A 22,341-nucleotide genomic window follows, 5' to 3' on the forward strand; every position below is an offset into this window, starting at 1 on the left:
GCTACTGGCAGTGGCCAGGGATGGAAAAAGGCTGGCACAAAGGATGGGAGAATAGACAGTCTGTTTAACACAGACCACAATACTTAAATACCTAAAATTTACACTCTCATCCATCTGGAGAGCAGCATCTTTTCTTCATTCCAGGGGGAGCATTAAGTCAGTCCCTGGGTCTTGTTTAGCCTGCTGGGTAAAGCTCAGTTACAATGGGCAACAGATTGGATGGAGCCTTAAAATCCAGCTGTCCCATGGTACCTTGACCAGCTACTATAAAACTTTAATTGAGTACTACTTTTAGCTTAGAATTCTATTCAGTAAGCCATACTGACATAGGGGAAAAGGTGCCTTTCTGGTGACTCACTTCATCCTCTGCAGAAAGTCTAAACACACATTAGTAGGGTAAGTTTTTTAGTTATGTTCAGAGAAGAAACAGAAGACCTTTCAGAGAGCCTTTTCTCTCATTCCTTCTTACTCCATGTTTTCTAGGTCTGCATGACAATTCCTGTCCTTCCCTCAGCACTCACTCAGCTCCCTCTGAACTGTGTTCCTACAGTTGGGTGCTGCTCCACAGCAGAAGAGGGAGCCACAAGCAGCCTCTTAAATGTACATTTTAGCATCAAGATGATGACTGAAATTGGCTGTCATTCTCAGCCCAGGAAACACAACACCACACTGGCAAACAAGTACAGATTCTGATGAAAGCACTATTTACATACAGGCAAGAGCAAAGCATGCAAGCAGAGGAAAAGGCGGAGCACTTGGATCATGCTCCTGCATCAAAGGCCAAATATCTCAGGCTATATCATGGGACAAATTCCTTGAATGGGCCCTAGTTAAAGATGAGGTAGGTCTCTCTCCCTCTCTATGACAGGCATGTCAAGGATATCTGAGAGAAAACTGCCAGCTAAACTTATTGCTGGAGCAGCTCTGAACTGGTGCCACACCTGCAGTTTCATATGCCAGTCAAAAACAGCTTAGAATGGGGTCTTCCAGGTACCCTAACTTAGTACCCAGGTTAGGCTCCATTTACAGCCACAAATATTCAACTGTTCCCCCTCCATTTAGCTGGTGGATGTACTTTAGTTTTCCCTTCCAAAGTGCTAAAATGCCAGAGTGCTAAACTACAGGATCTTTGAGTTTTTGTGCTTACTACAGTTTGCCATTGACATCTTTAGCAACAAGCAGTCCATTTTTGGTTGGAACTACTGCTTTTCTAAAAGTCAGAAAGTTTCCACATGCTCCTGTGAAATTTGAGACACATTTTCATACTGCTCAACCACAAACCTTCAGCACAGGGACAAGAGTTCTGGGGTTTGCTGGGGCAACCAGCCACCATCCTGAGACTTGCTGCTTTCTGCCATGAAACTACCTTAGTGAGTTTTGGTTTCAGTGCTTTCACCTAATGGATCAGGTGTTCCAGAAGAGCCATTTCATATGTGTTTAAACACTACTAGGTAGGACCTAGTAGTAGCTAAAGTAGCTAAAGATTTCTTACATTCTCCCTCCTCAAAAAGCTTCGTTTGCAGGCCATGAGACGCCAACCATTTTTATTTCAAACACAGCTCAACTCAGATGAAGTCACTCAAAATTCAAGAGGGGTTTGATCAGCCTGTGCTGTACACTTAAGCAAACATGAAAGAAGTCATGACAAATTGGTACTCTACAAAACCAAACTGGTTTTCTACAAAACCACTAAATTCACTGCAGCAGGTAAACAAGGAGGAAGCTGCTAAGCATTACCAATGTTTCAAGCTGCACAACAGCTTGATGGCCATGGAGATAGAAAAGCAAGGCAAGACAAGCCAGGGCACACAACATCAGAATCTCAAGAGATCTGGCTCTTAATGAAATCTGAAAAAGCCTTAAGAATTAAAAAGAAAATGCATAAGACTTAATGCTGAACATAAAACACAGCATTAGGGACCAGGTTTAAAGTGTGCAGAGAGATGCTTATTGTTATCATTTTAACCCATAGATAAGTGCACATTTCTATTACAAGCTTAGTTTTGGCCCCAAAAGCTTACAATAATGAGGAAAAGCATCTTTGGAAGGTTAACCACATGTTTTTAAAGTTTGAAGTGATAGCTACTGAAGTTTCTCATGTGACATTTTCTTTAACCTGTGACTTGTCTTCATGGCTCTTAATGGGACAGAAATCACCTTTAAGGAGATTGGATGCTCAGTGATTCAAACTACCCAGAAAAGGGAGGGGTTTTTAATGCTTTTTTTTTTTTTAATCCAAAAAAAGGAAGTTTGAGGGGCAAAAGATTGAAGAGACAATTTCAAACCCATCCACAGCAACAAATAACTAAGAATTTTCACCAGACAACAGATTAATCTTTGCTGTGTAGAAGACACAATGCAAAGCACTGCTGTGGTTTACTGGCTGCTCTCTAAACCAATACAGAAAAGGGTCAAAGGAGGAAAATAAGCAGCTATCACTGCTGCAGTGCCTGTGCTCTCCATCCCTAGGAAAGCAACATTTCAAGGTACCTGGGAAGTGATAAAGCCTATGTGATAAGCAGCACCTCTGACATGCAGAGCCCATCCTTGAGCTACTCTTTTAATCCATCACTGGAAGCTGAGGAATGGGAGCAAAGTTACAGTTCTTGCTAGTAAGTAAATGCTGGAGTAAATGCTGGAGTTCAGCAACTGATGTTAAAAGGTACAGCAGCAAAACTGCAGCAGACAGACAGTACAATCCTGTCTCACTTAATCCAAGTTTTGTCCTTTCACACAAGCCTAAGATATTCAAGCTAAAGCTGTACATTTACAAGATTAGGGAATAGGAAGAGCTCTAGAATACATCATGATGTTACTCCACATGTTTATCAGTTCAGTAATATTTCTACAGGCAGCTACTTCGGGGCAGAAACCACTTCCTACATAGCAGTGAGGTATCTGCAGTGTTCTGTCACTACAAAAATTCACTTTGAAATTTAACCAAACAGGAAAGAGGAAGACAGGAACATTTCTACCTCATGCCCATTCACATATTATTACTACAGAACTTTAGACTCAAATGCTTTTTCCCTCATTAAGCTAAAACCTAGCTACAAGCTTTCCGAAATTTTCTGAATTCTATTCAGAGTGGGCCAGAATCATGTGTGGCATAATGAATATATTTATCTACTTTTACACACAACAGGTGAAAATAAATACTGCCTAAATGTTACTGAGCAAAGGCAGCAGATTGCATTGAAGTAGCCATGCAGCTAAAAAGCTTGGTAATGCTTAGCAGCTTCCTTCTTGCTTAACTCAGAACTGACAGTTCAAAGTGAAAGGGCACCTCAGGGTAAAAAGATGCTGGGTATCTTAAAATTTTCTGTACAAGAGTCAAAAATCAAGTTTCACACCAGAAGTCAATGTCCTACAACAGCAAAACCATATATCTACTTTGTAGAGGAGCTCTGCCTTCCCTCAAAAAAGCACTGATGAAAGCAGATCTTTTTTCAGAACCAGCATCATGCAGAAAACACTAGATTATCAAGTCCAGGGGCCCAGCATGGCTTAAGGGAGCTAGAAAATAAACAGGAGTAACTTTGTTGTCACACACCCCATCATGGTCTATCTAACCTAAGGATAGAAACTGAGGCAGAGTGAACAATGTCCAGCCAGAGAGCAGCCACAGTGTCAGCAGGGACAGCAGCCCTGGGCTCTCCGTTTACAGGAACCAATACACAAAAACTGCTCAGTCATGTGAAAAATACTGGATATGCAACAGCTGACAATACATTTAAAGGCCCATCCCTTTCCTACATGGAGCAAGTTTTATGTCAATCAGACCTTTTAGAAATAACAAATGTTTAAAACTAGCTTCAGACACTTTTTTTCCCTCCCTCATTTTCAGCTTCACCTACAATCCAATTTAGGTGAAGTAAGCATTGCCTCAACTTAGAAACTCAGTTCTGCAACAGCATTTGTTTTCTCCCTTGGCAAAGTGTTTACTGTGGAAAAAGCAAAACAAAATTCTGTTTAGACAGGTGCTGTGTGAAATGCACTGAAGGGAGGAAAACGTGCAGCTGTCCAAGAGCATGACAAAGGAGTGAAATCAATTACTAGACCCGAAGAACTGCTATATTGGAAACATGGCTGGATGCTTCTCAGAGACAAACTGATGAAGCCCGAGTCTGCCACCAATGTCAGTGTGCAGCAGAAATCACAGGTGACCTAAAGCTGACTGAAAATACCATGTGTAGATTAAAAATATTACTGATGTGAGTAGTATTGTTTCTCAGCACTTGGTGCTTTGCTTGGATAATAGCAGAAGCCAGATATTGAAAAATAATCATGGGAAGCATCCACATGAAGAACACCACCTTAAAAAAATTTTAAAACCAAAAAATCCCAAAAAAACAGTTCATTTTTTAAATGAGCCTGGGGACATGTCACCTCAGCTTCATTAGCAAACACTCTCATGCACTAACTGTGACAGAGTTCCATGTTGCACAGATGGATTCTGGATAGAATTTGGCTTTCACTTTTATAAATCCAAACCTGTCAGATCTGAGATCACACAGGGCTAAAATATGCAGGAGCTACTACATAGTAAGACACAGACAGCTGAGAACTACACTGCAATTCAGAACTTTTCCAAAAGCCTTTTTCCATTATGAAAGGATGCTCTTTCACTAAAGCTTTGGATCTCCCTACATTTCAGGGCTGGGCTGCAAAGAGCAGTATATCATCTAGTGCTGAATCATCCAGCTGAGTACAAGAGAAAACAGTAGTTTGTGGTTAAAGATCTAAAAAAATATATAAAAATTTAAATTATATTTGCTGGCCCCAAATGAAATATCTGACTTCAATGGGTGAATCAGCCCTTAATTTTCTCTCTTCCTTATGATAGGTACTATGTAGAGCTGACCCCAGAATGCTCAGCTCTAATGAACCACACCCAAATCTGACCTATCTGGTCTGGCAGTTCCCTCCTCTTGTCATTACTCCAAGATTCAATTTGCATATCTTTGAGCTATGAATTTACTGTTCCCATTTCTCTCCAAGGAGCAAATCCATGGCCAATTACAGCAGATAAACACTGCTGTGGAGTCTGACAAAGTTTCACTCTCTGCAGCTGATAATGCCTGTCTTCTGCTGCTCCAGCTCTGGGCTGCACACACCTCCCTGCTTCTGCCAGAGCAGCAGGAAATTTCCCTGCCCAGTGAAAGCTGGGAAGGGTTGATGCACATGCAGACAGCCCAATCAAGTGTGGTACAACCACCACTGCTCCCAAGGTTTCCCTCAGGGCCTGGTGGGAGTACAGAACATCACTTTACCTGCACTTAAAGGCCACAACAGCATTTGAAACCCAGCTGAGCCTCTCCTGGTTTAGAGACCAACTACCCTTTGGAATCAATTACACAATGCTTGCAGGTAAGTCAACCAAAACCAGCTTACTGGGTCCCCCACAAGACTTTTCTTACAAACTACGACTGCAGATACCTAGTGCTTTCCAATTACTATTATTCTGAGCCATAACACCAATTCAGTTCACTAGAAGTAATAGCTCCTAACACAGTCTTGGAGATTACAAAATGCAGTAGTTTTGGAAAAAAGTAGAATTTCTTACTGTGCTGAGTTCTCTTGAAGCTATTACATATAGTGACACTCAGTCTTTGAAGTCCTTCAGAAATTATTTGCTGTTGCCTCAATAAAATTGCAATGTCTTTATCAACTTTATATCTTCTGCAGCTCCATCTCTTACCTGATCAAAGAGTTGCTTCCCTGTGGTGTTGGGCTGGATGGCAAACTCCAGCTCAGCATCCATGGTGGTAACACGCACACTGATCTGGAAGATAAAAATGCATCATTACCAAACATGCTCTACCCAAAAATGAAAACAAAGACATGCCCAGGAGCAGGATGCAGCTCTCAAGCTTCCAGGGACTTCACTGCCAGCAGGCACAAAGCCACCTCCTCTGCCAGCATGGCATTCACAGCTTTCCTGTAGAATATAACCTTCCTGTTTTGCAGTGTTTTTGTCCTCTGTGGTCAAACATTCACATGTACTGACACACATGAGAGCCATTTACATCTTACAAAGTTTAATTTCCAGAGTAGAACACTCTGGTGTCTTTCACAAAAGCAGAGATGTTCCAAAACTTGGTGCACACAAGAAGACATCCAACCCTTTTGTTTGAATCAAGGAAGTTATTCCAGAAGCATTAACAACTCAGTCTGCCACAGAAGGCTGGTCAATAACAATACACTTCCAGTTGTTGTGAGTATTTGGAGAAGTTAAAGGCACAATCCCTGACATGCTCCAGGGGCTGTGGGTGTGAAGCAGACAGGACGCAAGGATGCCCTCACAGGCTGAGTGATGAACACGAGAACAATTCCCATAGCAGTAGAGCTGCCAGTGCTGCTTTCCAATTCTTTCAGGGGGATGAAAGACTTCTAAAAACTGCAGAAATTGATTAGGTCTTTTTAAAATTGTAACCAAGATTTCATTACTATACTAGCCTTAGATGCAAGATCATCAATGTTCTTCCAGAAGAAATATTACATGATGCACTATTTTGACAGGAATGTCTCAACATCACATTTTCACTGGTGGCATGAAAGTGGCAAGGAACTGCAGCAAGGGAGTTCACAGCTTCATCCCACAGAAGCAGGAAGACACACACACACATTTTTCACTTCTCATGAAGCCAGTAAAACAGCAGAGGCGTTTCAGGTCAAATGCTAGTGTAAAACACTGCTGATCCCATTCAAAACTCCTGATAATTACTGGGAAACATGATTTAGATGCTTGGGGCTAGACAGAAACTGTCCTGGCCTGAAAATAGATGCCTTAATTTTAGGCCAGGGAAAGTGAGGTCTGTGAGTACACCAAGCTGCCTGAGAATCCAATTCTACTTGCATGCCTATCAACTGAAAAGGGTAAAGATATTTCACAATTTTTGAGCACAAGCTGTACATATTAAAACAGCTTTATTTAAAATATTTTTCCATCAAAGCAAAGATTCAAGGCTTGAAATTGTTCAGACAAGATACTCACAATGCACCAAACCCCAGCACACAGGCCTTGCATTAACAATTCTCTCTCTTGCTAAGTCATTTACCTCAGATCAACAAATCCTAATTTTTTTGCTCTTCAGGGCAATCAATACTATTAGTACACTCCACCAGGCTTCCAGTGGTGAAGGGTAGAGGGAATTACATTGTGAAGAGCTTTGAGAGCCACTCCAAGTCATATTTGGACTATAAGCTAACTACATGACACAGGAGACCAAAAAAGCAAGAGTAAGCAGAGAAATATTCAAAGAACCACATAATACCTATATGATCACAGGCAGTTCTGATTCCTGTATTTCTACCAAAAATATGTACAGATTTCACATCTTGTTTACTAAGAAACTAGACTGCAAGAGAACTAGGACCAGGGTTTTTTCCCCAATAAGCAAGAAATGTTCTGCTAGTTAATCTAGGTAAGCACCAAAAGAGACCAGTAACTATAACAAATACTTTTTGAGGTTTCCCAGAAAGCCTGCTTCAGACTAGGCAGACCACTATTTTGTACTTGATATCTGCTTGAGATAAACCTAAAGGTTTTCTTGTTTTAAGTTAAGCTAAAAATTCTGTAAGGTTAAAGGTAGGATTAGCACAGCTAAGCTGAAGTACACATAAATTGAAGTTCTGGCTGTTTCATGCAAAAGGAATGTTATTTAGACATTACTAGAACAAAGATATCATGAACAAGTATATCAGGAGCAAGTTGGTTTTGAAGCCCTCTAAACCTTGTGACAGAATGTCAAACTAAGGCAAAACCATCCCACAGAAGTAGCAAGGAAAGCACAAATGGCTTAAACTCCTAAGAAAGAGGTTGTTTTTTTTTTAATTAGCAGCTTTCAATAGCATGCAGATGCCTTAAATTCTCTTAGTGTACACCTTCCCAAAATTATTCTCTTTGAATCCTGGGCCTTGACAATGGGCTAATTTCATGGTGTTTTGGTGAAACAAGAATTTGGCCACTTCTAAGAAGGGCTGAATGCTCCCCAAAACAGCTTTGCTGCTTACACTTGGAAACAGATTTCTGCTTCTCTCCTCCGTAAGCCTGATTCACCCAGCACAGCCACCAGTGAGTGCAAAGCTGTCCATAAGCTACATTCAGGTATAAGGGTTACATTAAATGAGCCATTAAGTTACCCCTTACATTTTGTTAGCTTTGAAGTATTTCCTGTTCACCTAAAGCATGAATGTATCAGCTACCACGAAAGAAAAGAGTCTCTGCTCCACTGTTTATGGACAAAGCACAGTAGCTACTCTTATCTGATATCATGTGCATAGGTGATTAAGGACCAAATATCTGAGCACCAGAAAACTGAACTGAAACATCTGTGTGCCTAAATAGCTCTTAAGAGTTATTTAGAACAAATCACACCTCCACATTTTAAACAAAGCTGCTTCAGTAACTCCATAATTCATGCAGAATACTTATTAAAACTCACATCTTTGTTAGCACAGTAAAATAAGGTCCCATGCTGGAACCAGCAAAATTCCTTCACTGTCAGTCACTTATATGCCATTAAACTATCTGACCCAATATTATCCTTCAATTAGCACACTCAATAGGGAGATTTACACATTTCCCCCCACCACCTCCAGCAGTCCCCTGTGCCCAGGATGAGTAACAACCCAAAGTCTTGAATGGGGCTGCACTTGCAGCTTCAGGCTGATCTAAGAGAGCAGAAGCTGAGATAGCACAGGAAGCAGGCTCGTGTTTTGCAGAACCACACCCTGGTAGTGCCGTTTCCCCAGGCTGAGCAGGGTTTAACACGTTCAGCAGCACTCTGCTGCGAGCTGTCAGCACAACGAGCTGGGGGCACAGCACATCCTGGGCTGTGCCACTGACATTTTAACCATTAGTTACTTTGAACCATCAGTGGTAATTTAATACTTGGCTGAGAAGCTAGTTTGCTGTAAAATTGAGCTTTGTTAAGGCTCATTGGTGTGAAAACAACACACAAAGACATTTTTTCCCCATACCCTACCAAGCTAGAGTGGTTTTGTTTTTCCAGTTCACAACAAGTGGCTCAGAGGGAGGTTTCTACCGTTTCAGGTGGTGGGAGGCACTGAATTAATGCACTCTGCCTGCAGCTCAAACCAGCTACAAGAAGAGATCTGCAGACTGCTATAATGTCTACCAGACAAGTACGTGCCAGGCACTGCATGTTTACCTTCTTCCTCTTCATTCACTTTAAGTCTCACTTTAGGTAAAACCACTTTACTAAGGTATTCATAGCTGAGTACTGACCAACACAAATGTTACACATAGGAATAAAAATGCTATAGCAAAACAGAGCAACACTATGCAGTCCCATCAAAATTTAGATTAATTAGCTTCGTTCCTTGAGAGTGACTGTGCCAAAAAGCACTTTTAAACCATCTAATTAGTTTGCTACCAGGGATTATTCTAAGAAAAGCCTCAAGATTCATCAGCATTAAGCTATCAGATTTTGTATTTCTAAGCCATCTGATAAGGTTTTCATAGGTTTGAGGGATGGCATAACCCCTGGGATGTTTATAATTTGGGTTGCAAACAGAAAAAAAATGTCAATAATATATCTGACTTGAACTGCTGATCTTATACAAATTTAGCTCTGTCAGTCCAGACAAGTAAGGTGCATGCTGCTGAGAGATGTGCAAAAGAGACATTGCACACCAGTGATCCAATCACAAGGTCCAGTGGCAGCACTCATCCCCAACTATACTGCCCTCCTATCCCAAATATTCTGTTAGTAAACATCTATCAAACTTTCAACACTTAGGAGGTGCTTTAAGAAGGTTTACTGGATTTCATCAACAGATTTATCAAAAATACTATCCTAAAGCAGTAATTTTTACTCAAACTCTGTTTAAAGCAATTAATTGAATTTATTCATCATAGCATTAATAATATACCCACTGCAGCATGCAAATGTTTGCAACTCTCTAAATTCTACTTGGATCCTAAAGTCACAGAAGTTTATTGTAATAGGTGACCTCTAAATAGTCTGTTGTCTTTCCATCATCATTTAATAGCCTCTCATACAAACAGCTACTAATTAAATGCTTCCAGACACCATTTTGCACATTGCAAGAACATTCAACTATCACATTTCAACAGGTAAATTTATACTCATCAAATTTTCAAAACATGCCAAAAAGAGTGCTCATATTTAACTGATTCCTTTCATAACAGCTACAGGAAAGAGATAGAAAACTAGCAACCCTTCCTCTTCTTTATTTGGGGAATTACCATAGTTCCACCAGCCTAAACCCTGCTAAAGCTTGCCAGTGCCAGAGCATTAAAGAGTTTCCTGCTGCCAAGGACAGTATTGTCAAGCGTGGTACATCCTGCACAGACAGAAACTTGCATGGCAGAGATACTCTTCCAGCCCCAGAGTAGCTGTAGCCAAAGAAAGTTCCCTTTGACCAGCAAAAGCTTTCCAAAGGCCCATGCCACCACTATCCCCCTCTCCCCATGGTGTTCAGCAATCTGCAAGGGACACACTTAAAAGACAGTGGTACCAGCCACCTATCTGCAGCATCTTTTCAGGTATTTTAATGTTTCCCATATACCTTCAAGTCTCACTTTCTGCCCCACTGTGATTCCAAATAAATTTTACTAGCAGCAGTAATTGTCAGGTTTCTGAATAAATCCTCCTAATAGTGTGCTATAAGAACTTCCTGAGATGAAAAGGTGTAGCTGCATATGGCAGGACAAACAGGAAAGACTGATCCTGTCACACTCAGGAACGGATGTATGGCCTGTGCTAATGCCCCAGTGCATTGAGCAGCACGAGAGGTAGAAAAGACAATTCTGTTTGTCACAAGCTGAGACAGGAATAGAGTACTAGGAAATTCATGTCAGAATAATAAGTGGAGTCAGCACCACAGAGTATCGACCTCTACAAAACCCTGACCCTGAGCTAAAGCTTCTTTCCTCCCTGCATTTCCTGTAGGCAAGGAAGCTGTTGTACCCTGCTGGGCTGGAGGCTTCAAGCTCCAGATATTCCCTGCTCCCCAGCTTCAGGCCTCCAAGTGGACTATTTCTGGAGAAAGTATCATAAGGAAAACTTAGACTTTATTGCAAATTTGACTGGTACAGAAAAGAAGCAAGCTCAATTAAAAAGAAATTCCAGACCAACCTTTATAGCCTTGCACTGAAAGACACCAGTTCACCCAGCAGTTACTCCACATAAAAATACTAAACCAATACCATTCACCAGTTCCAACCTGGGAAGCACATCAAATCCAGCTGGAGTTGCACAAACTAAAATCTCATAATGTACCTTAATAACCTAAAAAACTGCTCAGTTTTGGCTTTTTAGGAAGATCAGCAGCAATATGGTGAGTTTAACAAGAAGTGTCCCCTGTTTCTCAGAAGGTGCAAGTGGAGCAGAGTGCTCTGCAGTGCTGCACTTCCCTTCCCACCACTCTCAGCCTGCCCAGCCCTCTGCAAGGACAGCAGAGCTGTGCAATGCCTTGGAGGGGAAGCAGAGGTGATGCCCCACGCCTCAGCACCAGCCATACTCACAGACATCTGGCTCCTTCCTGAGTGCCAGCACCCTGCTGGAACAGCCCTGGCTCCTCTGTGTCAGGGTGAGGCTGGGATCGGGTCATGTGAAAGCGCTTGCAATTTCTCAAAGGATTACACTTAATTAACCAAGCCCCCTTCCAGCAGTCTTAAAGGGCCTTTTCATACCTCTAAGCTCATCAGGGAACAGAACAGCAGCAGGGACACCCTAGGCACCACCCTGCAGACCCCAGAGAGAGGTTAACCCTCCCTGCAGCTCCTGGGAGCTTCCCAGCTCCCTGCACCAGCCCCATCCTGCTCTGCTGGGACACAGCACTTCTCATCTGACTGGAGCACAGGCCATGCAGTAACTCCACAGGAGGCATCCCATCCCATCCATTTGAATAAAGCTATCACCCAAGGGGAAAGCCTGCCATGGTACTTCTGGTACCAGTGAGCCAGTAGTACTACTCACATCCTGTAGAGTATGTGGCTTTCTTTTGGTACCCAAGTACAGCCTGTAGCAGGAATGCACCCTTTAAAGCATCCCAAATGACTTTAGCACGGACCCTGAAAACACAGAGCAGTGAAGGGGCAGCTGCTACTACCCAGCTTCACAAACTTCTCTGGTGAGCAACAGAATTCAGGCTAAATCCAACTAAATTTGTGCTCATATGGTGTTATTCCTTCCTTGTGAAGGAGCAGGGCAGGAGGCCAGCTTGGATTGAGAAGCTGCTGTGGAGCCACACCTGAGCACAGTCACACCAGAGCTGTGTCCCCACCACCAGCAACTGCTCTTTGTCCCCAGCAAGACAAGATGGCTCATGTGGGCAACAAACCACAGCACCCACACAGCTTCAGGAGCCACGCTGCTGGGGACAGGAAGGGGAAGCAGGCCAGAGCACCAGCCTGCAAGATCAACAAAGTTCACAGCTTTGAGAAGCCTGCTTGCAAAAAGTGTATAGAGAAAGGCTGGAGGCACCAGCACCTAAGAAAGGGTGGAAGCAGCAGTGTCTGGGCAGACATGGTCTGTGCCATCTGTGGCATTTAATACTTCATTGAGACACCAAAGGATGCTGCCAGTGTTTGCCCATAGCTTCCAGCAAAACTCACCTCCACAGCACCAATTTAAAAGCACTGGGCATGGGGGAAACAGAGTTACATCACATCAGCCATAAAAAAGATAAGCTTTCCTATACGGAGCTTGAAAGAGCAGAGGATTTCTGCTTTACCTAACAAAGGGGCTCAAAATAAGCCAATTCTGTGCCCATTCCAACTGCATTTCCATAAATTTTCTGACAAGGTTTATAGTAGTCATTGCATCCAGTGGTTGAAACCCTAACCCTGTTCTTGAAAAAAGTAAAGACAAGAAACTGACTGAGGTGATTAATGAGATTAGCTCAGTTGGTTAGAGCATGGTGCTAATAGCATCCAAGATTGCAGTTTCAATCCCCCTACACATCATACACTTGAGAGCTGGACTTGATGATCTTTGTGGGTCCCTTCAAACTCAGAATACTCTCTGTGTGTGTGTATGTGTCTGTAACAAAATCTGCTACAATATATAATGCTAAAGGTCAGTTTCAAAAAAGGAAACCAAGTGATTTATTCTAATATAAACCCTGGCATACTGTAGTGTCAGAGCCCTGGTATATTTGTTTGACTGTTAATCTCAAAATAATCCTGTGTTAATTTGTACTGCTTATCTCACAGTGATGAGAAGGAAAATAAAATTCTTCCATACAGCAAGTGGTAATCAGGAATGCCTCCATTAAAAAAAAAAAAAAAATCTGTTTCCTTGAAGGCAGTTGCTGCCATTGAAAAGGCAATCCCTACAGAGCACAGCAACACTTTATTGCTTGTCTGGTTCTCAAGACCAAGCATGAGAAGCCACAGCTCCCTTCCTGTTTAAGTGCTCCTCTGCATGTGATTGATGCCTGGCACTCAGAGAGGCCTGAGCAGAGGATCACTAAGCAGAGTTGGAGGGGATCGTCCTTGCAGGACATGCTTATCAGTCCAGAGATCAGCTATTCATATCAAGTTAGGGAATCTACTTCAGACACCCTTATAAAAACTAGGGATCCCGTTTTTTTTTTTTTTCCTCAAATGGTGGAGAATCAGATTTATTACCCTCAAGGATAGTTTCTCTTACAAGTGAGGTCTCCTTCAAACCATGTTCACAGAGTTCACAAGAAAACTTCCAAAAAGCCTGCTCCTCATGCAAAGGGTCTGTTTTTTGCAGTTGCCTTGCTTTAGATGCCTTCACTCACTCACCCTGCCCCAGCTTTGCAGCTTTCTCACAATCAATGTTTCCCTGCTCTGGAGACACCTTCCTTCAGTAGCACCAGCGAGCACTCAAAGCCAGGGCTGTGCCAATGCTGGCTCCATAGGGCTGCAGATCTCCACACTTCAGAACTCTACAGGTATCATTTACCCAATTTAATCAGTGATCTGATTTGGGCAGGCAACTTCTTCAGGAAGAAGGTTCTACTTTACAAAGACTACTACAAAGTTATTAATTCAAACCTATTATTAAAATTCCCCTACCGCCCACACAGCATGGCTTCCAAAATCATTCATGATGTTTCCAGGTTAAAGGTGCTTAAATATAATTCCTTACTTTTCAACCAGTCACCTCCCACCAATGGTGTTTGAACACCCTGGCTATTAGCAGCTTGCCATCCTCTCTAGAGAGCAAAGGAGTTTCACTTAGAGGAAAGGAGTTGCAAGATGAGAGTACTGAGCCAGCAGAAGCAGCCATGGGTGGATCCCCACCCATTTACGGTCAAAACCAGATACTTGTATGCCACTTATTACACTACTTACTCCCAACCTTGTGCAATGGATCAATTCCTCTATTTTTGCCATTTCCTTTTCCATAAATAGATTCTTCAAGCACCTCCCTTTGCTTTCCTGTAGCTGTTCCAAGTAATTACCATTGCCATTTTCTGTTTCTTTAGAGTCAGTTTGAAGAAGTCCTTGGAATAACTATTTTTGTACCTGCTGTTTGAGCTGCTTAGAGAGAACATCCTTTACTAGTCAAAACTAGGAAATTAAAATACCATGGGGAAAATCCCCAACATCTGGATCAGCAGGTAAAACTTGAAGCAAAATCTAGCAATGTGCAGTTGCCATCATTCAACTTTTACAATCTGTGCAGCTTTGGGTCTTGTTTTGGGGAGGTTGCTTGTTTGTAAACACCTTTTTTTTGTGCCTGTTAGAAGAGCCTTTCTCTGGGGAAGCATACACACCTACTAAGGGCTCTTCACACTAATAGTAGGGTTGGCAGTGGTATTTCACATGTCAGACCTTAACCACATCCCTTGCTAAAGCTCTTCAACCTCAGGGCAGTTAGCAGGCAGTGGGCATGTTTGAATGCCAGCACGGTTTGGGTGACATTCCTCACACTACTGTGTGCTCCTCCCAGGCAATCCTACTCACAGGTTACAAACAAGAGTTTTGTGCCACCTCCCTTTTGTTGTAGACCATACAAAGGTGTTATGATCCTGGCTGTGACTGCAGTCGCTCAACCAGCAAAACAGTCCCTGCACTCCCTACCACCACCAGAGGCACTTCAGATTTTCTGAAAGGCTCTTAGGAAGCAACTTTCCCCCCACTCCAACCTCCCCTGTGCCCAGTTCTTCCCCTTCCATCCTGAAGCCAAGGGCAGGGAGTTTCCCAGAACTGTTTAACAGCTGCAAATACCCAGTGTGAGGGGCTGATCAGGCAAGACTGGAGCCAGGATATGTTCCCAAAAAGTCAATGAGCTTTCCAAACATAGCATCCAGTGAATGCCTGCCAAATTCACAGGCACCTACTTTGCTGGAAGGAGCTCAAAACAAGATCAAGACAGGATGCTAACAAGACAAGTGTGACCTACATTGAGACATCACATGTAAAGCAAGTACTTGAGGTTCATGAGCTAACAGACTAAATACTCAGCTCCTATGAAAAGGTCTCTAAATTCATCTACAGTTAAGAATTGTTTCCGAAGTAACTTGGAATCAAGGGCAAATAAAATTGCTACACTCCAACTCTCTGGTAATCACTAAAGACACTTTCCACAGGGAAAAAAAGCACGAAGATAACTGCTGTGGCCAAGCTCTTCCTTCTAAAGGACTCACATTTAGATAAAAGAGCAAGCTTATCTTGCTTCACGTGCTTCTCTCTGGCCTTCAACTAAGAGACTCCTAGCAGTTTAGCTCTGTTACAGGGAGGGGAGCTGAACACAGGGCTGCCTGTTCTAGACACCCAGAGCATGGCCTGGGTGTGGCACATCAAGTTCTTGGCCAGCTCACAGCCCTCACTGAACCTCTGAACAATGGCCAGACTTCTAGGAGCTAGAACACAGCCTTACTGTGGGATCTGACTGCCCAGACTATGAGCCATCCCTCCAAATTTAACTACATGCACAGTCAAGTATGAGCTAAAGCTGTTTCATCATCCTGTGATTTTCAGCTTTATCATTTCCAGCACGCTAGACAAATCCTGCAACTTCCTTTAAGTACAGGGTCTCATTTAGGCTGGCTAAATTTTCATATCTATTTAGGTCACAGTTCCCTAAAACACAGGATTTCCCCTAAATGGTTCAGTTCTACACTTCTTTTTAATATTCAGTTTCCCCACCCATATTTGCTTCCCTCACCACCGACCTATTTTAGATTTTAAATAGTTCTGTTGGGACTGTCCACAGTTTATAAAAAATCAGCTTGTGATTGCTGAAGTAGTCTTTGTTATTTTAAGCTCCATCCAGTTAGGCATCTGAGCTTTCCTAGTACACAGGAGAGCAGCTACACCACCCTGACACAGAACCCATGTCCCAAAAGGTTCCTGAAGGGGCACAGGAGCTGAGGAGAGCAGAGCCAGCACATGCAGTGTCTGTATCCACCACCACAGGAACCCATCCTGCACAGCCTGCACCCTCCCAATCACTTCTCTGGCTTCATTCTTGTACTCCACAACTACACCACAAGTAGGAATTCAAAAGGCTGAATCAGGGTGGGAATAACTCTTCTTTTGTTATTTTCTCCAATAGAATAATTTCATTGGTCCTATTCAGCACATTTACGCAGGTCATAGAACAGCAACAAGGGCAAGATGGGTTTTTGGGTACAACTGGGCAAGATGGACCATGCTATTGAACCACTCTCATTCCTCACTCCCAGGCATACCTGCTTTATCCTTTGCAGCAGCTCTGATTCACAACCCCTTGGTGAGATTTACCATCAAGCCACATGTACACGTGTCATTAACCCCATTTTCTGTTGAACTTCAGAACAGACCTGATGCAAAACTTTACAGTGGCAGCAAACCATCAAAGCTCTCAAGCAAGCAACCAAGTTGATTTAGCTCATTCACGGCTGCAATTAAAGCCACACTCTTGGCTTCACATTCAAACACTTCTTGAAATGGGGCTGTTTTAGAAAGAAAGCCTGATAAACTTCAGCTAACACCTGAGACCTAGATGCATTGATAAAGACGTTGCTGAATGGCCAGGAATGTCAGTGGTCAAGTAAGACTTATTAACATAAACAGACTTCTTGTATCAACTGGGCAAGAGTAATTTCCTTCCATGAATTGCAGTTTCAATACCTGGATCCCTAATTCTCCTCTACAGAGATGTTATGGACCATCTTTATGCAGCCAGACATGCAGATAAGCCAAACTGTTAGTGGTCCACCTAAAGCTGCAGGTCAAAACTAGGAAACTCTACTGGGTAGTAGGAAGAGAAATAGCCAGATACTGAGTACATCTCCTGAGTAGGTCATGCATGCAGATATAACCTAAAAAAGTAAAACTCACTACACTAAGGAGAGGCAGGGAGCCTGAAAACAAGCTTTCTGCAAAGAACACTCAAAAGTCATCTTGAGAGTTTAGCTCTTACCCAGACCTGCAGTGTGGGGTTGCTTTATGTTTTCAGGTTTTTCCATCTGCTAAGGTACAGCAGCATAGGGCTGACAGACTTGAATTCAACTTTGATCAAAGTCAGGGCTCCTTCAATGTTCCTTCATGAAATATCTTACCCCTAACTGCACTTCACCAGAACAGTGGGAGCTGTAAGAGCAGCTAACTACTCCTGCTCAGGCTTGATGTGGAAATTGATAGATCCATATTAATGCATATAATCACCCATCTCTCTCGAAGGGAATGGCAGAGCAGCAAAATCCCTTGGTTTATAAGACTGTCTGAATCCTCTCCGATCACAATTATTGTCAAATCCTTCCAAACACTGCCAAATCAAAGCTGTCATTTGAATATGGTAAAAGCATTTAATGGCAAAGCCTATGGATTAAATCTGTCAGAACTTGAAGCAGCAAAGGAGCAGGGCAGCCTTCTGTCAGATTTTTACTTGATTATTTACCATTGTCAGAACAAACAGTAAGATAGCATTGTATTTCTGTGCATCATGCTGAAGCAAGTGCTGTTCATATTGGTCTGATTTGGAGTGATTTGGAAGTTACTCAGTCATTCTATTTACTCTGTCTTTTGGTAGATTCAAGACAACACTACTATACTGATATATACTGAAAATGCTGTAAGAAATAAAATGCAAAATGCTGGCATGGACCCTCTTTCAAAAAAAAAGATCTCTACCCTAAACTGCTGAATGTGCAAAAGGGTATTCAAACTGAGCATAATACATTGCATTGCCTCTTGCAGTCACTCTTCAATCTGAGATGTTTGTAACAAACCACAGAGCAAGATAAAGGAAAAAAAAACCCTAAGTTGGGGGTTTTTGAGAGTTGCACTTCTGTGTGTATGGCTGTCAACACAGAAGTCCAGGTAAACAGTGCAGAATCTATTGGTCTCTATAGATTTCACAGAGCCTAAGACACAAGCAGCAGCAAGACATTACAAGTGGAGCAAGAAAATTAATTTTCAGGAACTTGCTGCTGCCCAGTTTGTCATAGCTGGGTCAGAATATTATCAATTCCAGGTACAGTTTAGTGTTTTAAGCAAACCAAAAAATTTCAAGGCAACACTTGGGGTTTTTTTCAATACTAACTTCAGGTAAGAGGGGTTCCTTGATAGCTTTTGAAGCAAAGGTTTAGCATAGCAACAACGTAAGTATTTGTCATCTCAGTATTACAGCAAAGAGTAAGTCACAGTCCAGCTTCTGTAACAAAATCAGCACAATGGAGCTGCAGGCTGGAGGACCAAGACATCACTTATCAAAATGTTTCCTTGGCTTAGTGATAAAGCATTTCATGGTCTTGAATAATAACACTCTTCAAGCTTTCCACAGTCCCAAACATGGATTTGGAGCTTCCTGACATTTTTAGTAATACTAGCATTTTCTGAGCCTGTTGTTCAAATTACCAGCAACCTTAGAGTTTTTGAGGCAGCTCACAAAATGAGCCGTCATGTCTAACAGCTCATACAGCAGCTTCTGGTTGTCTAGGGAATTGTGAAGAGTGAAGTGATAGAACATAATCATTTTACTGCTCTCTGCTTCCAGTACTTCACTAATGCAAACAAATCCACATGTTGAGTGTGCTTTAGTGAAAATTACAGATACTGCAACAAAAATCCAGGAGCTTAAAGAGCACATTTTATTTCAGTAACAGAAGAAGCCAGGTTTCTCTTTAGGCAAGCTCAGATCCTGATTTTTCACTGTAGGTGGATAACTGTAGCTACAGAATACTGAATATGGACAGACAATGGTTTTAATACATCTCAGCTGAAGCCTTCATTGTCTACCCAAAAAAAACCAGGTTAAGTTAATCAGTCACTTAAAAAAAAAGTGGTTTTATGACTCCTTTAATACTGAGATACATGTAGGAACAAATGAAATAAACAGATGTTGGCAAAACAATTATTGATGCTTTGGCTTTTCATCTCATCTCACAGACCACAGACATTTATTAACATTTGGATGTAGTAATATACAACTACATACAGTAGTAACTAACAACACACTAGAGAAGCAACACCGCTCTTAGGCCTGCTGTGCAGTGTCTCCATTAATGACTGCTGTCAAAACTTAGAGGGACATATGAATACAGTGAGCAATATAATATAGTGACATTCCTAAATGATAACTTTGCTGATTTAAAAAAAAAACACACACAAACCATACACCAAAGCAAACACATCATAATGTTGCATGTTTTTATTGCTTTAACATCGAGTATTCTATTGTCCTGGCTGTGCTATAAGCAAGCTTCTTTTAATCCTTCCAGCTTTCCAGGCAATTTTGCTTTCTTGCAGATCTGTTTTAGAAGTCAGAGAGTAATTAGATTAACCAAGTTACTGGATGGTACTGAAAGGACATTAAAGTGTTTAAAAGATAATGCAGTCATCAGGCACAGCATATGTGGGCTGTTGGTATCCTGCTACAATAAGGTCACCCACTCAATGGATGAAGGAAAGGTGGTGGATGCAGTTTTTCAGTATTTTAGTAAAGCTTTTGTCTCTCACAGCATCCTTCTGGACAAATTGTTCAGCTGCAAGATAAGGAAGCTCAAATTGTGCAGGATGAAGAAGCAGTGGAGGCAGGGCTCAGAGGGCTGCAGGGAATGGGGCTGTGTCTGGCTGGCAATCAGTCAGCAGTGATGTTCCCCAGGTCTCCATAATGGGCCAGTGTGGCTCGGTATTTTTATCAAATGATGTGGTTTGCAGGGGCTGAATGCACCATTAGCAAAGGTCCTGACAATAGCAGCACTGGCTGTGCTGCTGACTCACTTGAGGGACACGAGGGCTTGAAAAGGCATCTAGATAACTCACAGCATGATTGATCAGTGGCATTAAATTTAAAAAGAACAAATGCCAGATTCTGCACGTGGAGCAGAGTAATACCAGGCAGAATTCCAAAGTGCAAGAGGAGTGGGAGGAGAGCAGCCCTGCAGAAAGGGATCTGAGTGCTGGTCAGCAGCAGGCTCAGGAGCTGCCAGCACTGGGCCCTTGGAGACAAGAGGGCAAAACACACCCTGGGGGGCATCAAACACAGCAAAAACAACCAGTCCAAAGAGGTTATTTTCATTAAAGTGTGTACTCAATGATCTGTAAGCAAATCCTTACTCCTAATACATATGTACAAGCCCCTCCCTCTCTATTATTTCTGACTAATAGGATTGTTTTCATATAAGATGTATGGGACCACCAAGTATTGTGTGGGTTTTGCAATAAAACTTTTTACTGGGCAACCTGATTTTGCTTGAATTTGTTAGCAGTGGAACTGCCTTATTTCTTACAGTGTGCCTTCAGAACCATTTGCTGACATTCTGCAAGTCCTGTAGACTACAATCATCAGAAAGATATCCAGTTCTGGATTTTAACAGAGAAAAAAAATTATACACAACCAAAACCCTCTTGTCCATCCAGAAAACTGCCTGAAAAGACATTTAGCATATTGAGGAACTATTTTTTTTTTTGCCTTCTGAGAATACTGTTCTGGCAAAGTGAATTTAAAAAATAAAATCTATGCCATATTTATATTCTTAGAGACATTATGAATGAAAAGACACACCTCTGGGGGATGGAAGATATCATGTATCCTGACACTTCATCCTAATCATTTCTCTGGCAGTTCAGTTTCTGCACTGTAACCAAGCACAATGGAATTCTGGGCTAACTTTTTCCTTGCCATAGCTTTTGAACTGTACTGTACAGCTGTGGCAAGGAAAAAGCCCAGAATTCCATTAGTTAGCCTAGAATTCTATACTTTATTAGCCTATGCTATATAAAACCAAATACATTTATTAAATGCTGTGACTAAGTGGTTGATCAGATTGCAATAGCAGATTTTTCCTGTACTAAGTCACTTCATCACCATAACTAAATTCCCAATCAAGAGAAGAAAAAATGCTCTGATAAAGGACTACAAAGGAGAATAGTAAATATCAGTGATATACAGACAAGACTGGTTCATGGCATGTCATCAGTTTACAGCTGAACTCAAAGATCTTTTCCAACCAAACTGATTCTATGAGTCCACCTCAAGAATATAGGAAGGTATACAACGGCAGAGTAACTCTTCTCCAATATGTATGTTGCATGCAAAATTCTCCAATATCAACTAAACAACCCCACTAAAAAAAAAAAAAAAAAAAAAAAAAAAAAAAGACAACAAAAAATACAACAAGCAAGTTTTTACAGTATTCACACTCCAGGACAGTACATTTCTGTGCCTGAGAACTCTTCCTCTAGGAAACAAACAAAAGAGAACTAGAAATTTGCAAGAATACAGCTCAGTCTGGGCCATGAATACCATGGCACTTGATTTACTGTTTCAGGTATTCTTTCTGAACTCTTCTGAGATTTCATTTTACTCTACACAGAATCACAGCTGGCAGAGAAAGGAGTGTCTCTTCCCTCTTCTAGTCCCTCATTCTTGCCTAATTACATGTTTCTCTACAGAGCTGATCAGGTTCAGAGCTTTTTCATTCATTCCTCCTTCAGGGGCACTCCTCTGCCCTTTCCCATAGCTATTCATCAACCAGCAACAGCCAAAGGGAAAGAGGCTTAGCATGGCCAAGTACTCCTCTGCCTTAGCCTGGCAAAAGGATGAGAACTGATCAACGTTCTTTCCTCCACACTTTGTATCTTTCAATCGGCTCCTCAGCTACTACTGCAGCTTCAGAGATGTTAGTACAACTAGGAAAAAGCATTCTGCAGGAGTCATGCCTTTAAAAACATCTTCAAAGGATGTTTTTTCCCCCATTTGAGTTCAACAAACTGCTATACAAAGGCGAGGAGTTTCTGACTGCCCCACTGCTGCCCTGGAGGATCACACATTCAGAGAAGTGAATATATCCTTTCACAGCTGCACAGGAAGGAAGCAGCACTAGATCACCAACCTATTGATAGCCACAGTTGCTGCAGCCATAATTATTTCTTGTCAA

General features: G+C 41.9%; 1 protein-coding gene across 2 annotated transcripts in view; it reads right to left on the reverse strand.

Moving 5' to 3' along the window:
- The window catches only part of MSN (moesin), a 40,652-nt gene that overhangs the window by 12,809 nt on the left and 5,502 nt on the right, over positions 1-22,341 (reverse strand). The window contains exon 2 of one of the 2 annotated variants that reach the window (XM_059483125.1): positions 5,702-5,785. In XM_059483125.1, the coding sequence (XP_059339108.1) occupies positions 5,702-5,785 (84 nt within the window). Of the gene's footprint in view, positions 1-5,701; positions 5,786-22,341 lie in introns of those variants that run through there. The other variant, XM_059483126.1, reaches the window with a different exon arrangement.

The sequence above is a fragment of the Ammospiza nelsoni genome, chromosome 15 (genome assembly GCF_027579445.1).
Source record: "Ammospiza nelsoni isolate bAmmNel1 chromosome 15, bAmmNel1.pri, whole genome shotgun sequence".
In the NCBI taxonomy this organism is placed as follows: domain Eukaryota; kingdom Metazoa; phylum Chordata; class Aves; order Passeriformes; family Passerellidae; genus Ammospiza; species Ammospiza nelsoni.